Source organism: Balaenoptera acutorostrata, chromosome 4 (assembly GCF_949987535.1).
Source record: "Balaenoptera acutorostrata chromosome 4, mBalAcu1.1, whole genome shotgun sequence".
In the NCBI taxonomy this organism is placed as follows: Eukaryota; Metazoa; Chordata; class Mammalia; order Artiodactyla; family Balaenopteridae; genus Balaenoptera; species Balaenoptera acutorostrata.
Genome location: NC_080067.1, coordinates 125,443,315 through 125,464,469, shown reverse-complemented (window position 1 = coordinate 125,464,469; position 21,155 = coordinate 125,443,315). Strand labels below are relative to the sequence as shown.

The following is a 21,155-nucleotide window of genomic DNA, read 5'->3' as shown; positions in this document are numbered from 1 at the left end:
TTGTTTATTTTTTTGGCTGCGTTGGGTCTTCGTTGCTGCGTGTGGGCTTTCTCTAGTTGTGGCAAGTGGGGGCTACTCTTCGTTGTGGCGTGTGGGCTTCTCGTTGCGGCGGCTTCTCTTGCTGGGGAGCATGCGCTCTAGGCGTGTGGGCGCAGTAGTTGCGGCACACGGGCTTAGTTGCTCTGTGGCATGTGGGATCTTCCCACACCAGGGCTCAAACCCATGTCCCCTGCACTGGCAGGCGTATTCTTATCCACTGCGCCACCAGGGAAATCCTACAATTAACTTTTGAAAATGTTTGGCAGCATCAACTAAAGCTACACAGATGTATAATCTATAAGACCCCAGAAAGCCAGTCATAGTTAGAGAACTGTATGTACGTGTGCACTAAAACAAATGCCTGAGGATGTCACAGCCGCATTTTTCACAACAGCAGAAAACTGGAGGGAAAAAATGTCCATCAGCAGCAGAATGGGTTGGAGAAGATTAACCAAGATGGCAGAGTAGAAGGACGTGCTCTCACTCCCCCTTGCGAGAGCACCAGAATCACAACTGGCTGCTGGACAATCATTGACAGGAAGACAGTGGAACTCACCAAGGAGGATACCCCATGTCCAAGGACAGAGAAGAAGCCACAGTGAGACGGTAGGAGGGGCGCAATCAGAGTAAAATCAAATCCCATAACTGCTGGGTGGGTGACTCACAGACTGGCGAACACTTACACCACAGAAGTCCACCCACTGGAGTGAAGGTTCTGAGCCCCATGTCAGGCTTCCCAATCTGGGGATCTGGCAACGGGAGGAGGAATTCATAGAGAATCAGACTTTGAAGCCTAGTGGGAATTGATTGCAGGACTTTGACAGGACTGGGGGAAACAGAGACCCCATTCTTGGAGGGCGCACACGGAATAGTGTGCACATCAGGACCTTGGAGAAGGAGCAGTGACCCTGGGGGAGACTGAACCAGACTTACCCGCTAGTGTTGGAGGGTCTCCTGCAGAGGCGGGGGGTGGCTCTGTTTCACCGTGGGGACAAGGACACTGGCAGCGGAGGTTCTGGGAAGTACTCCTTGGCATGAGCCCTCCCAGAGTCTGCTATTAGCCCCACCAAAGAGCCCAGGTAGGCTCCAGTGTTGGGTTGCCTCAGGCAAAACAACCAACAGGGAGGGAACCCAGCCCCACCCATTAACAGTCAAGTGGATTAAAGTTTTACAGAGCTCTGACCGCCACAGCAACAGTCAGCTCTACCCACCACCAGAGCCTCCCATCAAGCCTCTTAGATAGCCTCAACCACCAGAGGGCAGACAGCAGAAGCAAGAAAAACTACAATCCTGCAGCCTGTGGAACAAAAACCACATTTACAGAAAGATAGACAAGATGAAAAGGCAGAGGGCTATATACCAGATGAAGGAACAAGAAAAGACCCAGAAAAACAACTAAATGAAGTGGAGATAGGCAACCTTCCAGAAAAATAATTCAGAATAATGATAGTGAAGATGATCCAGGACCTCGGAATAAGAATGGAGGCAAAGATTGAGAAGATGCAAGAAATGATTAACAAAGACCTAGAAGAATTAAAGAACAAACAAACAGAGATGACCAATACAATAACTGAAATGAAAACTACACTAGAAGGAATCAATAGCAGAATAACTGAGGCAGAAGAATGGATAAGTGACCTGGAAGACAGAATGGTGGAATTCACTGCTGCGGAACAGACTAAAGAAAAAAGAATGAAAAGAAATGAAGACAGCCTAAGAGACCTCTGGGACAACATTAAACGCAACAACATTCGCATTATAGGGGTCCCAGAAGGAGAAGACAGAGAGAAAGGACCAGAGAAAATATTTGAAGAGATTATAGTCGAAAACTTCCCTAACGTGGGAAAGGAAATAGCCACCCAAGTCCAGGAAGCGCAGAGAGTCCCATACAGGATAAACCCAAGGAGAAACACGCCGAGACACATAGTAATCAAAGTGGCAAAAATTAAAGACAAAGAAAAATTATTCAAAGCAGCAAGGGAAAAATGACAAATAACATACAAGGGAACTCCCATAAGGTTAACAGCTGATTTCTCAGAAGAAGCTCTACAAGCCAGAAGGGAGTGGCATGATATACTTAAAGTGATGAAAGGGAAGAACCTACAACCAAGATTACTCTACCCGGCAAGGATCTCATTTAGATTTGATGGAGAAATCAAAAGCTTTACAGACAAGCAAAAGCTAAGAGAATTCAGCACCACCAAACCAGCTCTACAACAAATGCTAAAGGAACTTCTCTAAGTGGGAAACACAAGAGAAGAAAACGACCTACAAAAACAAACCCAAAACAATTAAGAAAACGGTCATAGGAACATACATATCAATAGTTACCTTAAACGTGAATGGATTAAATGCTCCAACCAAAAGACACAGGCTTGCTGAATGGATACAAAAACAGTAGAATGGGTAAATCAACCGTGGTACAGTCACACAATGCAATACCATATAGCAAAGCAAATGAATAAACTAGAGCTACACAATAGGAATAATTGTACAAGCATGATAGGAAGCTTAGGGAGAAAAACTTACACTGTATAACATTTATATAAAGTGTCAACACTAACCTATGCTGTTAGAAATCAGAAGACAGTGAAGGAAGTGACTGCAGGGGGCATGAGGGGACTTCTGAGTTGCGGGTTATGTAATAAATCTTGATCTGGGTGATAACTGTAGAGATGGGTCTGCTTTGTGATAATGTTCTCACCTGTAAACTGGTAAATAATGCTCTAAACTGCATGCTATTCTATGTATGAATGTCATACTTCAAATAGAAGGTCTATTTAAAAATGAATTTAAAAAGAACTGAAGGAGTTAGAGGCAGAAAAGTTATTTTTATTTTGTCTTTGTTAAAAATATAATGTTCTGGGAATTTCCTGGCGGTCCAGTGGTTAGGACTTGGCGCTCCCACTCCGGGATCTGGGTTCAATCCCTGGTCAGGGAACTAAGACCCTGGAAGCTGCGCTGTGCGGCCAAACAGTAAATATATATGCATATATGTGTGTATGTGTAAATATATGTGTGTGTGTGTGTGTGTGTGTGTGTATAGTATGTGTACATAAAACGTTCTGATGTTTTATAAATGTAATTTAAAAAAAAGTCTAGCCAAATGGGAAAATAAGAACAGTCTCCCTAATGTATGCAGCTATGCATGTGCACTTTTTCTCCAGCTGTGCACCCCAGTCCATGAGCAGGAGCAAAGAAACTGGCCCATAGGATTGATCCACACCAGGGATGGGAGCTGAAATCTGACTATGGGATGCAGGATTGGTGAAGAAATTCTGGTTTTAAAGTAACTGGAAGACTAGAAGCAGGGTGGAAGTGGGTAAGGGCCTGGAGATCTCACTGACAGCAAGGTGTGATGAAAATTTGACAAAGCTGGGAAATAGTGACAATAGAGTTCAAGATTTCAAAGGAAGAACCAAGTGTAAGGAGAGGACTGCCTAAGTGAAATGCACAGAAAATCACTGTGTTTGAGGGATCAAGGAACTGTGGTGTAAAGATGTTTGAAAAGTGAACTGTAGGACAAGAATCCTAAAATACCAAGATAATGCTATGATGGGGGTGGGGAGGGTGAGTATGAGGCAGGGCATTTCATGGTCAGTGTGGGGAAACAACCAGAAGTTTGGCATAAGCAGTGGGCTGAAGGGTTGGTACACAAGATGAAGGGGGAAAATGATCTGGAGAAGCCAGTGGGTCCCCAAGAGAATAATCAGAAAACCATATGGTTTTACATCACATAACACATCTGTTCAAATTAGTACCCTGCTCTGCCTTATTTACTTACTTATTTGTTTTATTTTACTCAAGAATAAGTGTCAGTCTCCCTCCTCCAGATTGAAGCATGCCAATAGTACTGGAATGGCATCTTCCTCGTATCTCCTGAAGCACCTATTACAATGTCTCACCCACATGTACAGATTATTTATTTACCCCCCAAACTTCTCCCACAGGGATTGAGATTCTGTATGAGAAACTTAACATATAACTTATAAATCAGGACCAGGAAAGTGTAAATTATAATGTAAAACCAAAGCGGGGAGGAGTTAAGAATGTGAACATACAGATAGATTTTCTCTAAGTATTTGATGAATTGGATTGTGGCCCACCCGTTCCCCCCACCCCTCACGAACACACAGACATACTCATCTCAGGAAAGCACTCAAATTTCATTTCTGATTAAAATTAAGTCTCAAAAAAAAAAAAAATTAAGTCTCGCCCACAGGACAGACAGCAGAAGCAAAAAGAACTACAATCCTGCAGCCTGTGGAACGAAAACCACAATCACAGAAAAACAGACAAAATGAAAGGACAGAGGACTATGTACCAGATGAAGGAACAAGATAAAACACCAGAAAAACAACTAAATGAAGTGGAGATAGGCAACCTTCCAGAAAAAGAATTCAGAATAATGATAATGAAGATGATCCAGGACCAGGGAAAAAGAATGGAGGCAAAGATTGAGAAGATGCAAAAAATGTTTAAATAAGACCTAGAAGAATTAAAGAACAAACAAATAAGAGATGAACAATACAATAACTGAAATGAAAAATACACTAGAAGGAATCAATAGGAGAATAACTGAGGCAGAAGAACGGATAAATGACTTGGAAGACAGAACCGTGGATATCACTGCCGCAGAACATAATAAAGAAAAAAGAATGAAAAGAATTGAAGACAGCCTAAGAGACCTCTGGGACAAAATTAAATGCAACATTCGCATTATAGGGGTCCCAGAAGGAAAAGAGAGAGAGAAAGGACCTGAGAAAACATCTGAAGAGATTATCGTCGAAAACTTCCCTAACATGGGAAAGGAAATAGCCACCCAAGTCCAGGAAGCGCAGAGAGTCCCAGGCAGGGTAAATGCAAGGAGAAACACGCCAAGACACATAGTAATCAAACTGACAAAAATTAAACACAAAGAAAAATTATTGAAAGCAGCAAGGAAAAACTGACAACATAAAAGGGAACTCCCATAAGGTTAACAGCTGACTTCTCAGAAGAAACTCTACAGCCAGAAGGGAGTGGCATGATATATTTAAAGTGATGAAATGGAAGAACCTACAACCAAGGTTACTCTACCCGGCAAGGATCTCATTCAGATTTGAGGAGAAATCAAAAGCTTTACAGACAAGTAAAAACGAAGAGAATTCAGCACCACCAAACCAGCTCTACAACAAATGCTAAAGGAACTTCTCTAAGTGGGAAACACAAGAGAAGAAAAGGACATACAAAAACAAACCCCCCAAAATTAATAAAATGGTAATAGGAACATACATATTGATAATTACCTTAAATGTGAATAGATTAAATGCTCCAACCAAAAGACACAGCCTTGCTGAATGTATACAAAAACAAGACCCATATATATGCTGTCTACAAGAGACCCACTTCAGACCTAGGGACACATACAGACTGAAAGTCAGGGGATGGAAAAAGATATTCCATGCAAATGGAAATCAAAAGAAAGCTAGAGTAGCAATTCTCGTATCAGACAAAATCGACTTTAAAATAAAGAATGTTACAAGAGACAAGGAAGGACACTACATAAAGATCAAGGGATCAATCCAAGAAGACATAACTATTATAAATATATATGCACCCAACATAGGAGCACCTCAATACATAAGACAAATGCTAACAGCTATGAAAGAGGAAATTGACAGTAACAAAATAACAGTGGTGGATCTTAACACCTCACTTACACCAATGGACAGATCACTGACAGAAAATTAATAAGGAAACACATGCTTTAAATGACAGAATAGACCAGATAGATGTAATTGATATTTATAGGACATTCCATCCAAAAAGAGCAGATTACACTTTCTTCTCAAGTGCACACAGAACATTCTCGAGGATAGATCACATCTTGGGTCACAAATCAAGCCTTGGTAAATTTAAGAAAACTGAAATATCAAGCATCTTTTCTGACTACAACACTATGAGATTAGAAATCATTTACAGGGAAAAAAACGTAAAAAACACAAACACGTGGAGGCTAAACAATACACTACTAAATAACCAAGAGATCACTGAAGAAATCAAAGAGGAAATCAAAAAATACCTAGAGACAAATGACAATGAAAACAGGACGATCCCAAACCTATGGGATGCAGCAAAAGCAGTTCCAAGAGGGAAGTTTATAGCAATACAATCCTACCTCAAGAAACAAGAAAACTCTCAAATAAATAATCTAACCTTACACCTAAAGGAACTAGAGAAAGAAGAACAAACAAAACCCAAAGTTAGTAGAAGGAAAGAAATCATAACGATCAGAGCAGAAATAAATAAAAGAGAAACAAAGAAAACAATAGCAAAGATCAATAAAACTAAAAGCTGGTTCTTTGAGAATATAAACAAAATTGATAAACCTTTAGCTAGACTCATCAAGAAAAAGAGGGAAAGGACTCAAATCAATAAAATTAGAAATGAAAAAGGAAAAGTTACAACGGGCACTGCAGAAATACAAAGCATCCTAAGAGACTACTACAAGCAACTCTATGCCAATAAAATGGACAACCTGGAAGAAATAGACAAATTCTTAGAAAGGTATAACCATCCAAGACTGAACCAGGAAAAATAGAAAATATGAACAGACCAATCACAAGTAATGAAATTGAAACTGTGATTTAAAATCTTCCAACAAACAAAAGTCCAGGACCACATGGCTTCATAGGCGAATTCTAGCAAACATTTAGAGAGGAGCTAACACCCATCCTTCTCAAACTCTTCCAAACATTGCAGAGAAAGGAACACTCCCGAACTCATTCTATGAGGCCACCATCACCCTGATACCAAAACCAGACAGAGATACTACAAAAAAAGAAAATTACAGACCAATATCACTGATGAATATAGATGCAAAATTCCTCAACAAAATACTAGCAAACAGAATCCAACAGCACATTAAAAGGTTCATGCACCATGATCAAGTGGGATTTATCCCAGGAATGCAAGGGCTCTTCAAAATACACAAATCAATCAATGTGCTACACCATATTAACAAATTGAAGAAGAAAAACCGTATGATTCTCTCAATAGATGCAGAAAAAGCTTCTGACAAAATTCAACACCCATTTATGATAAAAACTCTCCAGAAAGTGGGCATAGAGGGAACCTAACTCAACATAATAAAGGCCATATATGACAAACCCACAGCAAACATCGTTCTCAATGGTGAAAAACTGAAAGCATTTCCTCTAACATTAGGAACAAGACAAGGATGTCCACTCTCACCACTATTAGTTAACATAGTTTTGGAAGTCCTAGCCACGGCAGTCAGAGAAGAAAAAGAAATAAAAGGAATACAAATTGGAAAAGAAGAAGTAAAACTGTCACTGTTCGCAAATGACATGATACTATATGTACAGAATCCTAAAGATGCCATCAGAAAACTACTAGAGCTAATCAATGCATTTGGTAAAGTTTCAGGATACAAAATTAATGCACAGAAATCTCTTGCATTCTTATACACTAACAATGAAAGATCAGAAAGAGAAATTAAGGAAACAATCTCATTCACCATTGCAACAAAAAGAATAAAATACCTAGGAATAAACCTACCTAAGGAGGTAAAAGACCTATACTCAGAAAACTATAAGACACTGATGAAAGAAATCAAAGATGACAGAAACAGATGGAGATATACCATGTTGTTGGATTGGAAGATGACTATACTACTCAAAGCAATCTACAGATTCAATGCAATCCCTATCACACTTCCAATGGCATTTTTTAGAGAACTAGAACAAAAAATCTTAAAATTTGTATGGAGACACAAAAGACCCCAAATAGCCAAAGCAGTCTTGAGGGAAAAAAAAGGAGCTAGAGGAATCAGACTCCCTGACTTCAGACTATACTACAAAGCTACAGTAATCAAGACAATATGCTACTGGCACAAGAAACAGAAACACAGATCAATGGAACAGGATAGAAAGCCCACAGATAAACCCACGCACCTATGGTCAACTAATCTATGACAAAGGAGGCAAGGATATACAATGGAGAAAAGACAGTCTCTTCAAAAAGTGGTGCTGGGAAAACTGGACAGCTACATGTAAAAGAATGAAATTAGAACACTCCCTAACACCATACACAAAAATAAACTCAAAATGGATTAAAGACCTAAATGTAAGGCCAGACACTATAAAACTCCTAAAGGAAAACATAGGAAGAACACTCTGACATAAATCACAGCAAGATCTTTTTTGACCCACCTCCTAGAGTAATGGAAATAAAAACAAAAATAAACAAATGGGACCTTTGAACAGGGCTTCCCTGATGGTGCAGTGGTTAAGAATCCGCCTGCCAATGCAGGGGACATGGGTTCGAGCCCTGGTCTGGGAAGATCCCACATGCCGCGGAGCAACTAAGCCCGTGTGCCACAACTACTGAGCCTGTGCTCTAGAGCCCGTGAGCCCCATCTACTGAGCCCGCGTGCCACAACTACTGAAGCCCGCGCACTTAGAGCCTGTGCTCTGCAATGAGAAGCCACCACAATGAGTAGCCCATGCACTGCAACGAAGAGTAGCCCCCGCTCACTGCAACTAGAGAAAGCCTGCGTGCAGAATGAAGACCCACCGCAGCCTAAATAAATTAATTAAATAAATTTATTTTTTAAAAAATTAAAAAACAAACAACCCAGTCAAAAAATGGGCCAAAGAATACATACAGATGGCCAAGAGGCACATGAAAAGCTGCTCAACATCACTCATTATTAGAGAAATGCAAATCAAAACTACAATGAGGTATCAACTCACACTGGTTAGAATGGCCATCATCAGAAAATCTACAAACAACAAATGCTGGAGAAGGTGTGGAGAAAAGGGAACCCTCTCACACTGTAGGTGTGAATGTAAATTGATACAGCCACTATGGAGAACAATATGGAGGTGCTTTAAAAAACTAAAAATAGAATTACCATATGACCCAGCAATCCCACTACTGGGCATATACCCAGAGAAAACCATAATTCAAACAGACACATGCACCCCAATGTTCATTGCAGCACTATTTACAATAGCCAGGTCATGGAAGCAACCTAAATGCCCATTGACAGACGAATGGATAAAGATGTGGTAAATATATACAATGGAATATTACTCAGCCACAAAAAGGAACGAAATTGGGTCATCTGTAGAGATGTGGATGGTCCTAGAGTCTGTCATACAGAGTGAAGTAAGGCAGCATGGAATTTCTATATTCCGTTAACGTGGAATCTAGAAAAATGGTACAGATGAACCAGTTTGCAAGGCAGAAATAGAGACACAGATGTAGAGAACAAACGTATGGACACCAAGGGGGGAAAGCGGGGTGGGGGATGAATTGGGAGGTTGGGATTGACATGTATACACTGATATGTATAAAACAGATAACTAATTTAAAAAAAAAGAAAACCCTTCCATAAATAAATAAATAAATAAAATTAGTTCTCAGTGAATTGAGGGGAAAGGAGTAAGCCACATTTCTGTTCAACTCCAGTCTGAAGTTAAGAGGTCTAAAGAAAGAGCAAAGCACACAATGGAATCCAACTCTTGGAGGGTATCAAAAATGGAATTTTCTTATACAACCTATCTGTTCAAATTAGCATGCAATCATTTCAGCCTTTCTAAATAAAAGTTTTGTTTTTTTAAACCTTAAAAAAAAAAATTAAGTCTCAGCCTGTTTTCAATCTATGTAGTATATTATTTTCCCCATGTTCTCTAATACAGAGATGCTAATTTCAGAAGTCTCTGGCAAAACAAATGCAAATAGGGTATTTTGCATTATGGGTAAAGCAGATCTGTTGCCATAGTGAATATTTTCATCACCTTCATAAAATAACATGTATTGCTTCATTTTAAGAAATCTGCCTTTGCCTCCTTGTTCAAAAAAAACTTCAGGCTCTCTTTTCTTCCTTTAATTAACATGAAACAGGAAAAGTGAGTACCTGGCCAAAACAACAACAACAACAAAAAAGCAAAGAAACTCAGGTGAAGTGTCTTATAAAGATGAGATCACGTGAAAAAAAAAAAGCAAAGAGACATAATAGCAAAGCAAGCAAATGTTATCAACTTATGGAAAATACTGAAGTTAATAAAGAAAAGGTTAGTTACAATAAAAAATTTAAAAAAAAAACCCTGTTGTAAGCATGTCTAACTGTTGTTAAGACTGCCTCAATCTTGGCATGATTTCCTTTCTAATATCCCAAAATGAATTCAAATCTCCTAGCAACCATCACCAGGGACCACTCTATCCTTACTTATTCAATCTCTCCATGAATGCATTTATTCCCCCCATAGGCAAGCCAAAAATATTATTTTTGTCCATATATTTGTTTTTTTCTACCTTATACCTAAAATATAACTACCAAAAAAGGACAGCTGATATAATTTTGTGTGCAACAAATGCTCTGATGATTACAAGAAACTAAATAACAAGAGACTGTATTTAACTTGTTGTCAACGGGAATACTGTGACACAAATAATTATTTTAGATAAAATCTCATGAGAGCAGTTCCAAAGGCACTTTCCATTTGACAAAGCTGTTTTGATGGCACACCACACCCATGCTATTTTAGTTAGTGGAATGTTCTGGAACTAAATATGGTGGAATGTTCTGGAACTAAAGCTCCAAGTTCTAGACCTGTGCTGACCAAAAGGGTATCTGCTAGCCGCACACAGCTACTGAGCACGTGAAATGTGGCCAGTGCAAACTGAGATGTGGTGTAGGTAAAATACCAGATTTTGAAGGCTTAGTATAAAAAAAAAAAAAAAATTAATCTTACTGATGTTCAATTTGACCACATATGGAATTAATATTTTGTATATATTGGGTTAAACAAAATACATACAAATTGATTTCACCTTTTCCTTTTCACTTTTAAATGTGACTACCAGAACATTTTAAATGACATATGTTTCTACTAGGACAGCACTGTCTCGGACCAATGCAATAATTTATTGAACTTAAGGCCTTGGCTTTACAACTTGATTCCTTATTTAAAAAAAAAAAAAATGTGTCCTTCCTACCCATAGTCTGTCAGGAGAGTGGATTCAAATTAGATGCATGTGAAACTATCTTTAAAAACACAGTAAGATCACTTTTCTAGCCCAGAGTTACCAGCTCATTCTAAAAGTATCAGATTTCACAGTGTACAACCAAGTAGGTTAAAGAGTCTTCTCAATTCTTACTGTAGAACTATCCAGGGCACAAAACACTTGAAGTTTTTGTCTGGTCCATTAAAGAAAACCCCCATGGGAATAGTCTGGTATTCAAGAGTTCAAAGCACTCTTCACTGGGGCATCTGAGAGACTGAGGAGGGTCAACTAGAGTCACTCTAACAATTCAGCAAAGATGTGGCTCAACACGTTTCATTTCACCGTATCTGCATATTCCTTGAGATTCCTTGACAGCATTTTTATCTGTGCAGCCAAACCATACTTCCTTTGGAGAAACCTATAAAACTCACACAGGAACTCCCCTGGTGGCGCAGTGGTTAAGAATCCGCCTGCCGGGCTTCCCTGGTGGCGCAGTGGTTGAGAGTCTGCCTGCTAATGCAGGGGACACGGGTTCGAGCCCTGGTCCGGGAAGATCCCACATGCCGCGGAGCAACTGGGCCCGTGAGCCACAACTGAGCATGCGCATCTGGAGCCTGTGCTCCGCAACAAGAGAGGCCACGATAGTGAGAGGCCCTCGCACCGCGATGAAGAGTGGCCCCCGCTTGCCGCAACTAGAGAAAGCCCTAGCGCGGAAACGAAGACCCAACATAGCAATCAATGAATCAATCAATCAATAAATAAATCTTTAAAAAAAAAAAGAATCCGCCTGCCAATGCAGGGGACATGGGTTCGATCCCTGGTACGGGAAGATCCCACATGCCTTGGAGCAAGTAAGCCCGCGTGCCACAACTACTGAAGCCCGCGTGCCTAGAGCCCGCGAGCCACAACTACTGAAGCCCGTGTGCCTAGAGCCCGTGCTCCGCAACAAGGGAAGCCACCGCAGCAACTAGAGAAAGCCCTCGTGCAGCAACAAAGACCAAAGGCAGCCATAAATAAATAAATAGATAGATAAATAAATACACAGAACATACAAGTTACACGATAGGGAAGTGAAAAAGTAATCATGATTAGTTATGTTGCTTCTTCTTGAAATCTAAAGTTTTATTTCTTAGAAGTAAATGAAACAAAGTCATTCCCATTCCAACCTGTAAAATATCTTTGAAAGAATGAAAGTGATTTAATAGTCTGTAAAGAAATTTGCACTGTCTCAGTATGTATAAACATTGGTTAATGTGACTATTAATCCTTTTCTCACCAACTATCAGAGGACAAACTGAACCATGCCATTGATCTCACACCTACCCTAAAAATAGACTGTTACTATCTCCTTCCCTTATCCTACCTTCCCTTTGTCAACAGGGCAGGCAATAACCTTTTCTTCTACCAGCACCCTGCCAATTAAAATAAACTGCAAATACTGCTGAGTCAAGCTAAGGCCTTTAAGGCTTAAACTTTAAATGGCTAACTCATTATTAGAAACCAGAAAGGGTGAGTCAATCAGGGGAGGGAAAGCCTACAGAAAAGACCAGTGGGAAAGCACAAAAGAGGTAAATGTTCCTTTAAGTCACCATTTCGCCACTGAATACAGAAACATTTTCAACTTCCTTCCCATTTTCTTTTACGTGGAGACAGTAATGGATTCAACAAAGTGAACAAATTACAAAGAATATCAATAAATGAGCCCCAAGAGATCACCAAACCATAAACTACCAGCTTCCTGTACAGACCACTTCACTGGGCCAAGGTGAAGTTCTCCCATCCCCCTCACACTCCACCATTTGTAATTTCAGCCCCACTGAAGAAATTAAGTAGAAAATACAGGAGCCAGGGCTAAAAAAGGTTACTGCTCTTTACTTCCACTTAGCATCATATTCTTAACAGAAGCCAATCTAATTCCAAAACCAATCTAACAATTATTCTAGAACATTAGATTTGTTTTCTTTAAAAAAATGCAAGGGAGGCACTTCCCTGATGGTCCAGTGGCTAAGGCTCTGGGCTCCCAACGCAGGGGGCCTGGGTTCCATCCCTGGCCGGGGAACTAGATCCCGCATGCGCGCCGCAACTAAAGATCCCACATGCCGTAACTTAGACTGGCGCAGCCAAAATACGTAAATAAATAAAAATAGAAATAAAAATGCTACGTAGATGACAGTAAGATAAAGCCATAAGCTCATTTCAGTTAGATAATTTTTAATTATTTTCCAGGTTACCTTAATAATTACTTTAATAATTTTTAAATTATTTTAACGTTCACATCCATTACTTGCTGGCCACCAAATGAAGCAAATCAAAAGCTCCCAGTCTCAATTCTTTTTTTTTTTTTTTTTAATAGCTACTTTATTTATTTATTTATTTATTTATTTATTTTTGGCTGTGTTGGGTCTTCGGTTCGTGCGAGGGCTTTCTCTAGTTGCGGCAAGCGGGGGCCACTCTTCATCGCGGTGCGGGGACCGCTCTTCATCGCGGTGCGCGGGCCTTTCACTATCGCGGCCCCTCCTGTTGCGGGGCACAGGCTCCAGACGCGCAGGCTCAGTAGTTGTGGCTCACGGGCCCAGTTGCTCCGTGGCATGTGGGATCCTCCCAGACCAGGGCTCGAACCCGTGTCCCCTGCATTAGCAGGCAGATTCTCAACCACTGCGCCGCCAGGGAAGCCCCCAGTCTCAATTCTTGCCTTTACTTAGTTACACCTGATAATGATTTGAGTATGAGAGAGGAAAGGCGGAAACGAAGGGAGACGGGAGAACAGGCTGCAAGCAGGGGATTAAAATGAGACTGGAGTGGTAACATAAATTCACTCCAATACTGAACGCATGGCAGGGCTGACACCCACAAAGCTGGCCTGTGCAGGACGCCGAGCCCAGCCCTGCTCACCTCTTCAACGATATACCTATCCTTGATCTTCAAATACTCTTTCCCTTCCAGGTCTTTTCTCAAGCCAACAAACAGAAACTCCTGCCTAGTACATCTTTTCCCATTTATTTCCTCACTCAATGAAAAACCAATTATGATGCTACTTCAACCATCTTAAGAGATGGTGGTATACACTGAGGTACGCTGTATCCCTCCAGGAGTGGCTGGAGGGACACAAGTGACTTAGAAACTGGGTGTAAGCTGGGGAGAGAATACGAAAAGTCAAGTAAGGTACCCAGATTTTTGCCTGGGCATTTTGGTGGCTGAAAATGCCATTTAATGTGAGAGAGAACAGTGGTTTGGAGACAGGTTCAACTGGTGGTACCTGTGGGAAGTCTAAGCAGAGCTGTCAAGTGAGTGGTTTGACATTATGGGCAAAGCTTTGGGAGAGTGAGACAGGAAGCAGACTGGAGGCTGTAAGGACATAAATGGTAACTGAAGCCAGAAACTGACATTTAAGTAGAGGGAGGAAAGTGGGCCCACAAAGGAGAATGAGAAACAGCTCAAGGAAGAAAGAGATTAGTCAATAGAGCCATTCTCGCTAAGAGACTTAAGAGGTTGAAGGTGTGACATGTCCACTGGATGCAGCCACAGCGGCCACTGCAGTTTCACAGGAGTTGAGGGTGGTGAAAATCAGATTGCAAAGGGTGGAAGAATTAATGGATATGAAGGAAAATAATGGAGTCAACAAATGCAGGCAACTCCTTCAAGAAATCCGGTGGAGAAAAGGAGAGACAGGCAGTACTGAAAGAGGGATATAAGGGTTGAAGGCATGTCAGGAGGGATATTTAAGCATTTTTAAAGTTGATGGTATCCCTACATAAGAGATGGGATGAGACAGTGACACCCCCTGGGAAGCCAAGGGGTTCAGAGTCCCGGAATGCGTGTAAAGAGGAATACAGCGTTTTAAAGAAGAATGATCATGTGAACAAGTTTCTATGTCTGGGTGGTTGGAAGTTAAGAGTTCTAGATAAACAATGAAGACCTACTGTATAGCACAGGGAACTATATTCAGTACCTTGTAATAACCTATAATGGAAAAGAATCAGAAAAAGTGTGTATGTGTATATATATACACACACACACACACACTGAATCACTTTGCTGTACACCTGAAACATTGTTAATCAACTAAACTTCAATAAACACACACACACAAGAGTTCTTATCTTCTGGCTTCTACCTTCTCCCATGGAGTCTGCTACTGTCCCCTGGAATGAAGGCCATATGTGCAACATGCACTAAACCAACTGCAAGTGCAAAGTAATCTCTCATTCTCTACTTACCTGATGCCCTCTCTTCAATCTCTTAAAATCTAGCTTTACTCTCAGTACAGGTACTGTCCTCCCTCTGGATTCGATCACTTCCCAAATGTTCTCAATAATCTCCTAATGTAAGACCCACTGGGCTCATTTCTTCATCAGTTTCTGGGACACCTCATCCTCTAGTTCTCCTGCACTCTCCATCACTCCTTACTGTCCCCGGGTTCCTCACCTCCTGCCTACTTACTAGATGTTGATGTTCCCCAGCATCACATTTCACCTTCTTTTCTAGTCCTTCCTGCTTTTCCTGGTTAACCAGACACAGATGCCACCTATCAGCAGTGATTCTCAATTCTGTATCGCCAATCTTTGCCTCTCTCCTGAGATCCAGTCCTTTGCTTAAGTCTTCCTACTGGGTATCTTTCACCTCCATTCCCCTCAGGCACCACAGATACAACTTGTCCAAAGCTCACTCTCATCTCCCTAAAACTTGCTTCTCCTTTCTTTATTCCCTATAGATTAGTGACATGATCATTCACTCAAGCCAGAAATCTTTCCGGCTCCCTCCAACTTTTTCTTGCCACTCATTCAATCAACCAGATACCGGGTTCCTCTGCATCTCCCTCAGAACAATTTTCAGATGAAAGAGGAAGCCCAGCACCACTCTGCTGTATTTCAACAGGGACTGCTTGTGTCCAGGTCATCCCAGATGGATTAATGCATTAGATCTATTGGTCCTACCTGCCTCCAGAACTGCTACAGAGTTCTACACCATTCAAGAGAATAAACCTCAGTGTATAACCTCACTTCTTTAACACCTCCACAAGCTTCTCAGTGCCACTCTTGGGGGATCATCTCCTAAGCTCTCGGCACAGTCTCTGGGTCTCTGTCCACTCAAAGTGTACTCAGCAGTGACGTCATGTGGAACCTGTTAAGATGTAAACTCTCAAGCTCCACCCCACACGTCCTTATAATGACTCAGGTGCACATCAAAAAGAGAAGTGTTAGTTAGATGCCTTATACGCACTGAACCCAAGGCACATCATACCCTTTCAGATCTCCATCTGCTGGGAACGTTCCACCAAACCTTTTGCACCTTGCAAACGCCTGTACTATTGTAGGGGCATCTAGCACAGCCATAGTATACAGTAGGCCATAGATATTTGAATGACTGGATCATTTAATCAGTTAATTAATGGGAAGTTCAGTTGAGGACCTGCAGAGCCTGAGGTACTCAAGTGCATTCAGGTGGGATGCCGAATGTTAGGCAGATGGAAATAGTGGCCCAGAATTCAAAGGAGAGGTGAGTTGGCAACATTTTTAAGTCACTAGCAACAATTCTGAGTGTACAGTGATGGATAGATGAAGTCACCCAGGTTTAAGATGGAGACTGAGAAGAGGGCTATGGGTCAAATCATGGGGGAGGCTGGCATTTAAGGGACCTATTGAAGAAGGTAGTGAAGGGCAAGTTAACAGAGTAGGAAAGAACCAAAATAGGTGTCAAGGAGCTCTCAAGAAATAAATGGATTTGGCACGTGGTTATTGGTACCTTTGGCAACTGAAGCAGGTGGGTGAGACAGAATAATGAGGTCAGAGATAAAGCAGAGGTTTAACTGCTCACAATGGAATGAAGTAAGGCTAGTGGAATGATCACTAGTGGAGGACCATCTTTATTGGATGAGAAGGGAAAGAGAGATATAACTGAAGAGAGCCATATCATATACATAGGCCTGTTGGCAAAGAGGCTGAAAACGTTCAGCCGTGCAACATTTGCTGAACACTTGCTGTCTGCCAGGTGCCACAAGCTGACACCGGGACTGCAACAATGAACAGAAGCGCAGGCAATGCCCCTGCCCTCTGACCTAGTGCAATGAGGTATATTGGGTAATTTTATGGAAACCCCACAACAGATAGGGTAAGGAGCCAATGTTGGGTGGCTTGCCTTGGAGAAGAGGCAACTTTTGCCCTGGTGGTGGTATAATGACAGGAATGTAATTAAGAGAGAGGCATATGGAGGGGATAAAGTTCACATCTAACAATCTTCATTTTTTTTCAAGTAAAGGAAAAAACTCCAGGTAAAGCAAAACAATAAACATTTCCCACTATATCAACTGCTATAGTGGGATTCCCATTCTTGACACAAGCAGCAACTGAAGCACAGAGAACAGGGTCCTGCCGCCACTGCACGGCTAACAAGTGGTTTGACACTGTCATCCCTAGGTGACAATGATGCTGCTGGGTCATGGGCCATTTAAGCTTACAACACCAGTCTAAGCCCTGGATCCTCGTGTTCGCAGAGGGCCTGAAAATATTCAACTAAGATCAAGAAATTAAAAGGCTAATAATAAAGGCCTTCAGTACTTGGCACACGGTCAAACCAACAGCAGGTTCTTAATAAATGACAGATAACCAGTGATACAAATTTAAGATGTTGATTAGAGGTAATCAAAGAGGAAAGTGGCAGCATAGTGATTCAGAAGGAAATTTGTGACCTTGGCAAGTAAAGTTATACAACCACTTCATGCCTCAGTTTCTCCACTTGTACAGTAGGGATCATTATAATACATATATATCCTCTAGGGCTGCAAGGTACATTAAATAAGTGTATGTAAAGCCCTCAGAACAGTGCCTGGCATTTAAAAACTGAGGAATCAGGGACTTCCCTGTTGGCGCAGTGGTTAAGAATCCACCTGCCAATGCAGGGGACACAGGTTCGAGCCTTGGTCCGGGAAGATCCCATATGCCGCGGAGCAACTAAGGCCGTGCGCCACAACTACTGAGCCTGCACTCTAGAGCCCATGTGCCACAACAACTGAGCCCGCATGCCTAGAGCCCATGCTCCACAACAAGAGAAGCCACCGCAACGAAGAGTAGCCCCTGCTCGCCACAACTAGAGAAAGCCCACGCGCAGCAACGAGGACCCAACACAGCCAATAAATAAATAAATTTATTTAAAACAAATAACTGTGTAATCAAGGCTTTATTTTTACTACTACTGCTACTGTTCTACCACTACTTACACTACTATTACTAGTGGTACGACTTGCTACTAGGTAGGCGATAAAAACGCATCAAAGTGTTCCATCAGCAACCAGAGTACAACACAAAACTCTACAACCCACATAGAGACAGCTCTAGAGGAAGATCTACTAATAGCACTGCAATTTTTAATATGTAAGCCTCCACCTTGTTTTGCCAATTGTACAATCCAATCCTGTTACCACTCAAACTGAGTTCATGGCAATAAATTTCTAAGATGTCAAGAAGTATCTGAAGAAATACCCAAAGCCATACATCAATTACAGTTTTTGAGTTGCTTCCTAAGCTGGAAAATTGAAGTAAAATAGTTTAGTTGAAGACAGCAGTCCTTTAAAGAGATGTTCACTGTACCATAGTGTACAGTATATGAGCAGAATGACTCTATATGTATCAAAATATCCTAGGTTGAGATTGTGCCTACCAAAGTGAGGCATCCAGAAAAAAATGAAATCCAGACAATTATCCTGATATCCCTGGGTGGGTGGGGGGGGGGCGGGGGAATCCTCTATATGGTTTATGTTCTTCCACTTCTCTGCTCGGGATGTAGGCTAAAACATTTTTCCCCACAGAGATCACAATGTTCTCAACTTCTACTTCAGTTTAGTCCTTGACCAAAACAAGGCGTAACGTATCATGTAAAATGGTTACTGACTCTTAGCTTTTCCCGAAGCTTTACTTTGGAAATTTCACCCATGTCTAAATGATATGTATTTAAAAAGGTGGAGGTAACACTATAGACTCATATCGAAGATTAGACTTGTTAATAGAATGTTGATCCCATGAGTAATGCTTACAGCTGGGGCATCCAACAATGGAATTAACATTTCAACAGGAAGCAGAGAGCCATCCCAACAGAAAGGGCCACTCGATCCAGCTTTAGAGCGCTTAAAAAAATTATCCTTCCGGAGGCTACACAAAGTGTGCCTCCTAGGGTCCCACCGATGGATTTTTTTGTTGTTGTGGTTGGTTTAATGAATCCTTTGGTTCTAAAATGCTTACTTTGACAAAACAATATCAGTTGGTTAAAGCACGGACATGGCAACAAATCCGTTTTTTAAAGATATCGAACGATTATGCCTTATGTCCACTCAGTTTTTTTTTTTGTCCACTCAGTTTTTAAATGCCCTTTTCCCCCTCCCGAGAAAGGCGCAGTCGAACATGTATTACTTGGCGAAACCTTTCGAAATTCCCTGTACAAGTCAGCTTATCATCAAAATGAATCAAAACATTATAAACTCAAAACCAAGGTTACTAATTTCTCCTTTGCACTTTGCCCCGCGACTGCAGAAATCAATACTGCATTTTTGCAGGAATCTACTGATTTTCCACGGTCCAGTTCGTCGAGTTACCGTCTAGTTAACAGCTCGTGCCTGGGCTCGCCTCTTCCATGAGACCAAGAATGCTCAGCCTACAGTTCGTTCAGCGCCTCTTTCCTAGAGGTAGCTTGGACGATCTGAGGCACTGAAAAGCTCAGTGTCCATTTAATCATGGCGTTTGTAATTCGGTCTCCTGGCTTGGACTGCTCCACACCTGAAAACTCGCCGCCCAAGGCTTTTGAAACCGGGTAACCCCGATGGAAACGACACCGCGGCTAACAAGGGAAAGGGCAAGAGCAAATAAAGCAAAGCCCGCACCCGCGGCAAAGAATAGTCTGGGAGAGACGCCAGGCGCAGCCGGCACGCCGCGCCCACCCACCCGCGCCCGGGGAGCCCTCTTCACCGCCGCCCCACATCCCGGGGCTCGGTCCCCCACTCCAACGCCCCCCCCGGTACCCCACGGCCCCGCAGGGCTCCCCTCCCAGCGGCCCCACCTTCGGGGCTCGCGCGCCCGGTCCGGCAAAATCACCCCGGTGCAATTCCGCGCGCACCGCCACCACTGCCGCAGCGCCCCCAAGTCGCGCCCGCCCCCTCCCCCAAGCCTCATTGTTCCCGGGTGGCCGCAGGCAGCAAGCGCCCCAGGGTTGGCCAGGCAATAAAGACCCGAGGGACCGATCTGCCCCCCACTCACCCACGACTCCGCCCAGGAGCACGAAGGGCAGCAGAAGCGCCATGGTGGCGGCCCAGCTGTGGGCGACGACTGCAGGTAGGCGGCTCTCACCCGGGGTCTCAGTCACCCGGCTCCCCGCGCGTTCCCGACCGGCTGGCTGCGGCGGCACCTCGCAGCCCGGTCCCACCCCGCCCTCGCTCGGCAGGTGAAACACGTCACTTCCGGTAGTAGTGAAGTCCCGCGGCGCGCGCCGTCCCTGCCAGGCGCGTGGGGTTGCTATGGCAACCGGGAGCCCACGGCGGGCTGCCCTGGGACCCACGCGAGTAAGGAACTCGTGCCAGCGGAGCTCGGGCGTTGACGTGCGCCGGCAGCTACTCTCCCCAAGCCTGAACTCGGATCCCCCCCCTCAATGCCTTCAGTTAAATTGGGTTTGTGCACGTGGGTCGGGCCAGCCCCTCTCCCCAGACGACTGAAACTGCTATCGCACCCTGGCTTAAAGGCAAGGCACGGGACAAAACTCGCCCACCTGCCCCCGGACCCTGAAAAGCAACTAAAGCAGTCAGCCCCGCCTGCACCTACCCCACCTTCCCCTCGGGGTAGTAGGGGTGGGAGCCTCCAGCCACGCCTCCTATCTCTGGATGTTTGCTGCTGGGGCGGGCTCTTCCACCTAAGGCCCTAGAGGAAGCCAAGTGGGCAGCCCTGGCATTTGCTCCCATCTCGTAGAGTCCTTTCAGGCTGGTGTAGAAGAAGGCTAGAGAAGGCTTTTCCCCATCTCCAGTAATGACTAAGCTAATTTGGGAAATACCCGGATTGGGCTTCTTCCCCTGTATTTAAACGTTATTCCAGCTCTGAAATTGGCCAACAAGGACCAGTGAGGTT

General features: G+C 42.9%; 1 protein-coding gene across 1 annotated transcript in view; it reads right to left on the bottom strand.

The window, feature by feature from the left end:
- Positions 1 to 20,457, bottom strand: part of CXADR (CXADR Ig-like cell adhesion molecule) — a 49,252-nt gene extending 28,795 nt beyond the window's left edge. Inside the window, exon 1 of the mRNA XM_007164124.3 lies at positions 20,298 to 20,457. Coding sequence (XP_007164186.2) covers positions 20,298 to 20,340 — 43 coding nt within the window. The 5' untranslated portion in view covers positions 20,341 to 20,457. The remainder of the gene's footprint in view (positions 1 to 20,297) is intronic.
- Between the last annotated feature and the right edge of the window lie 698 nt (positions 20,458 to 21,155).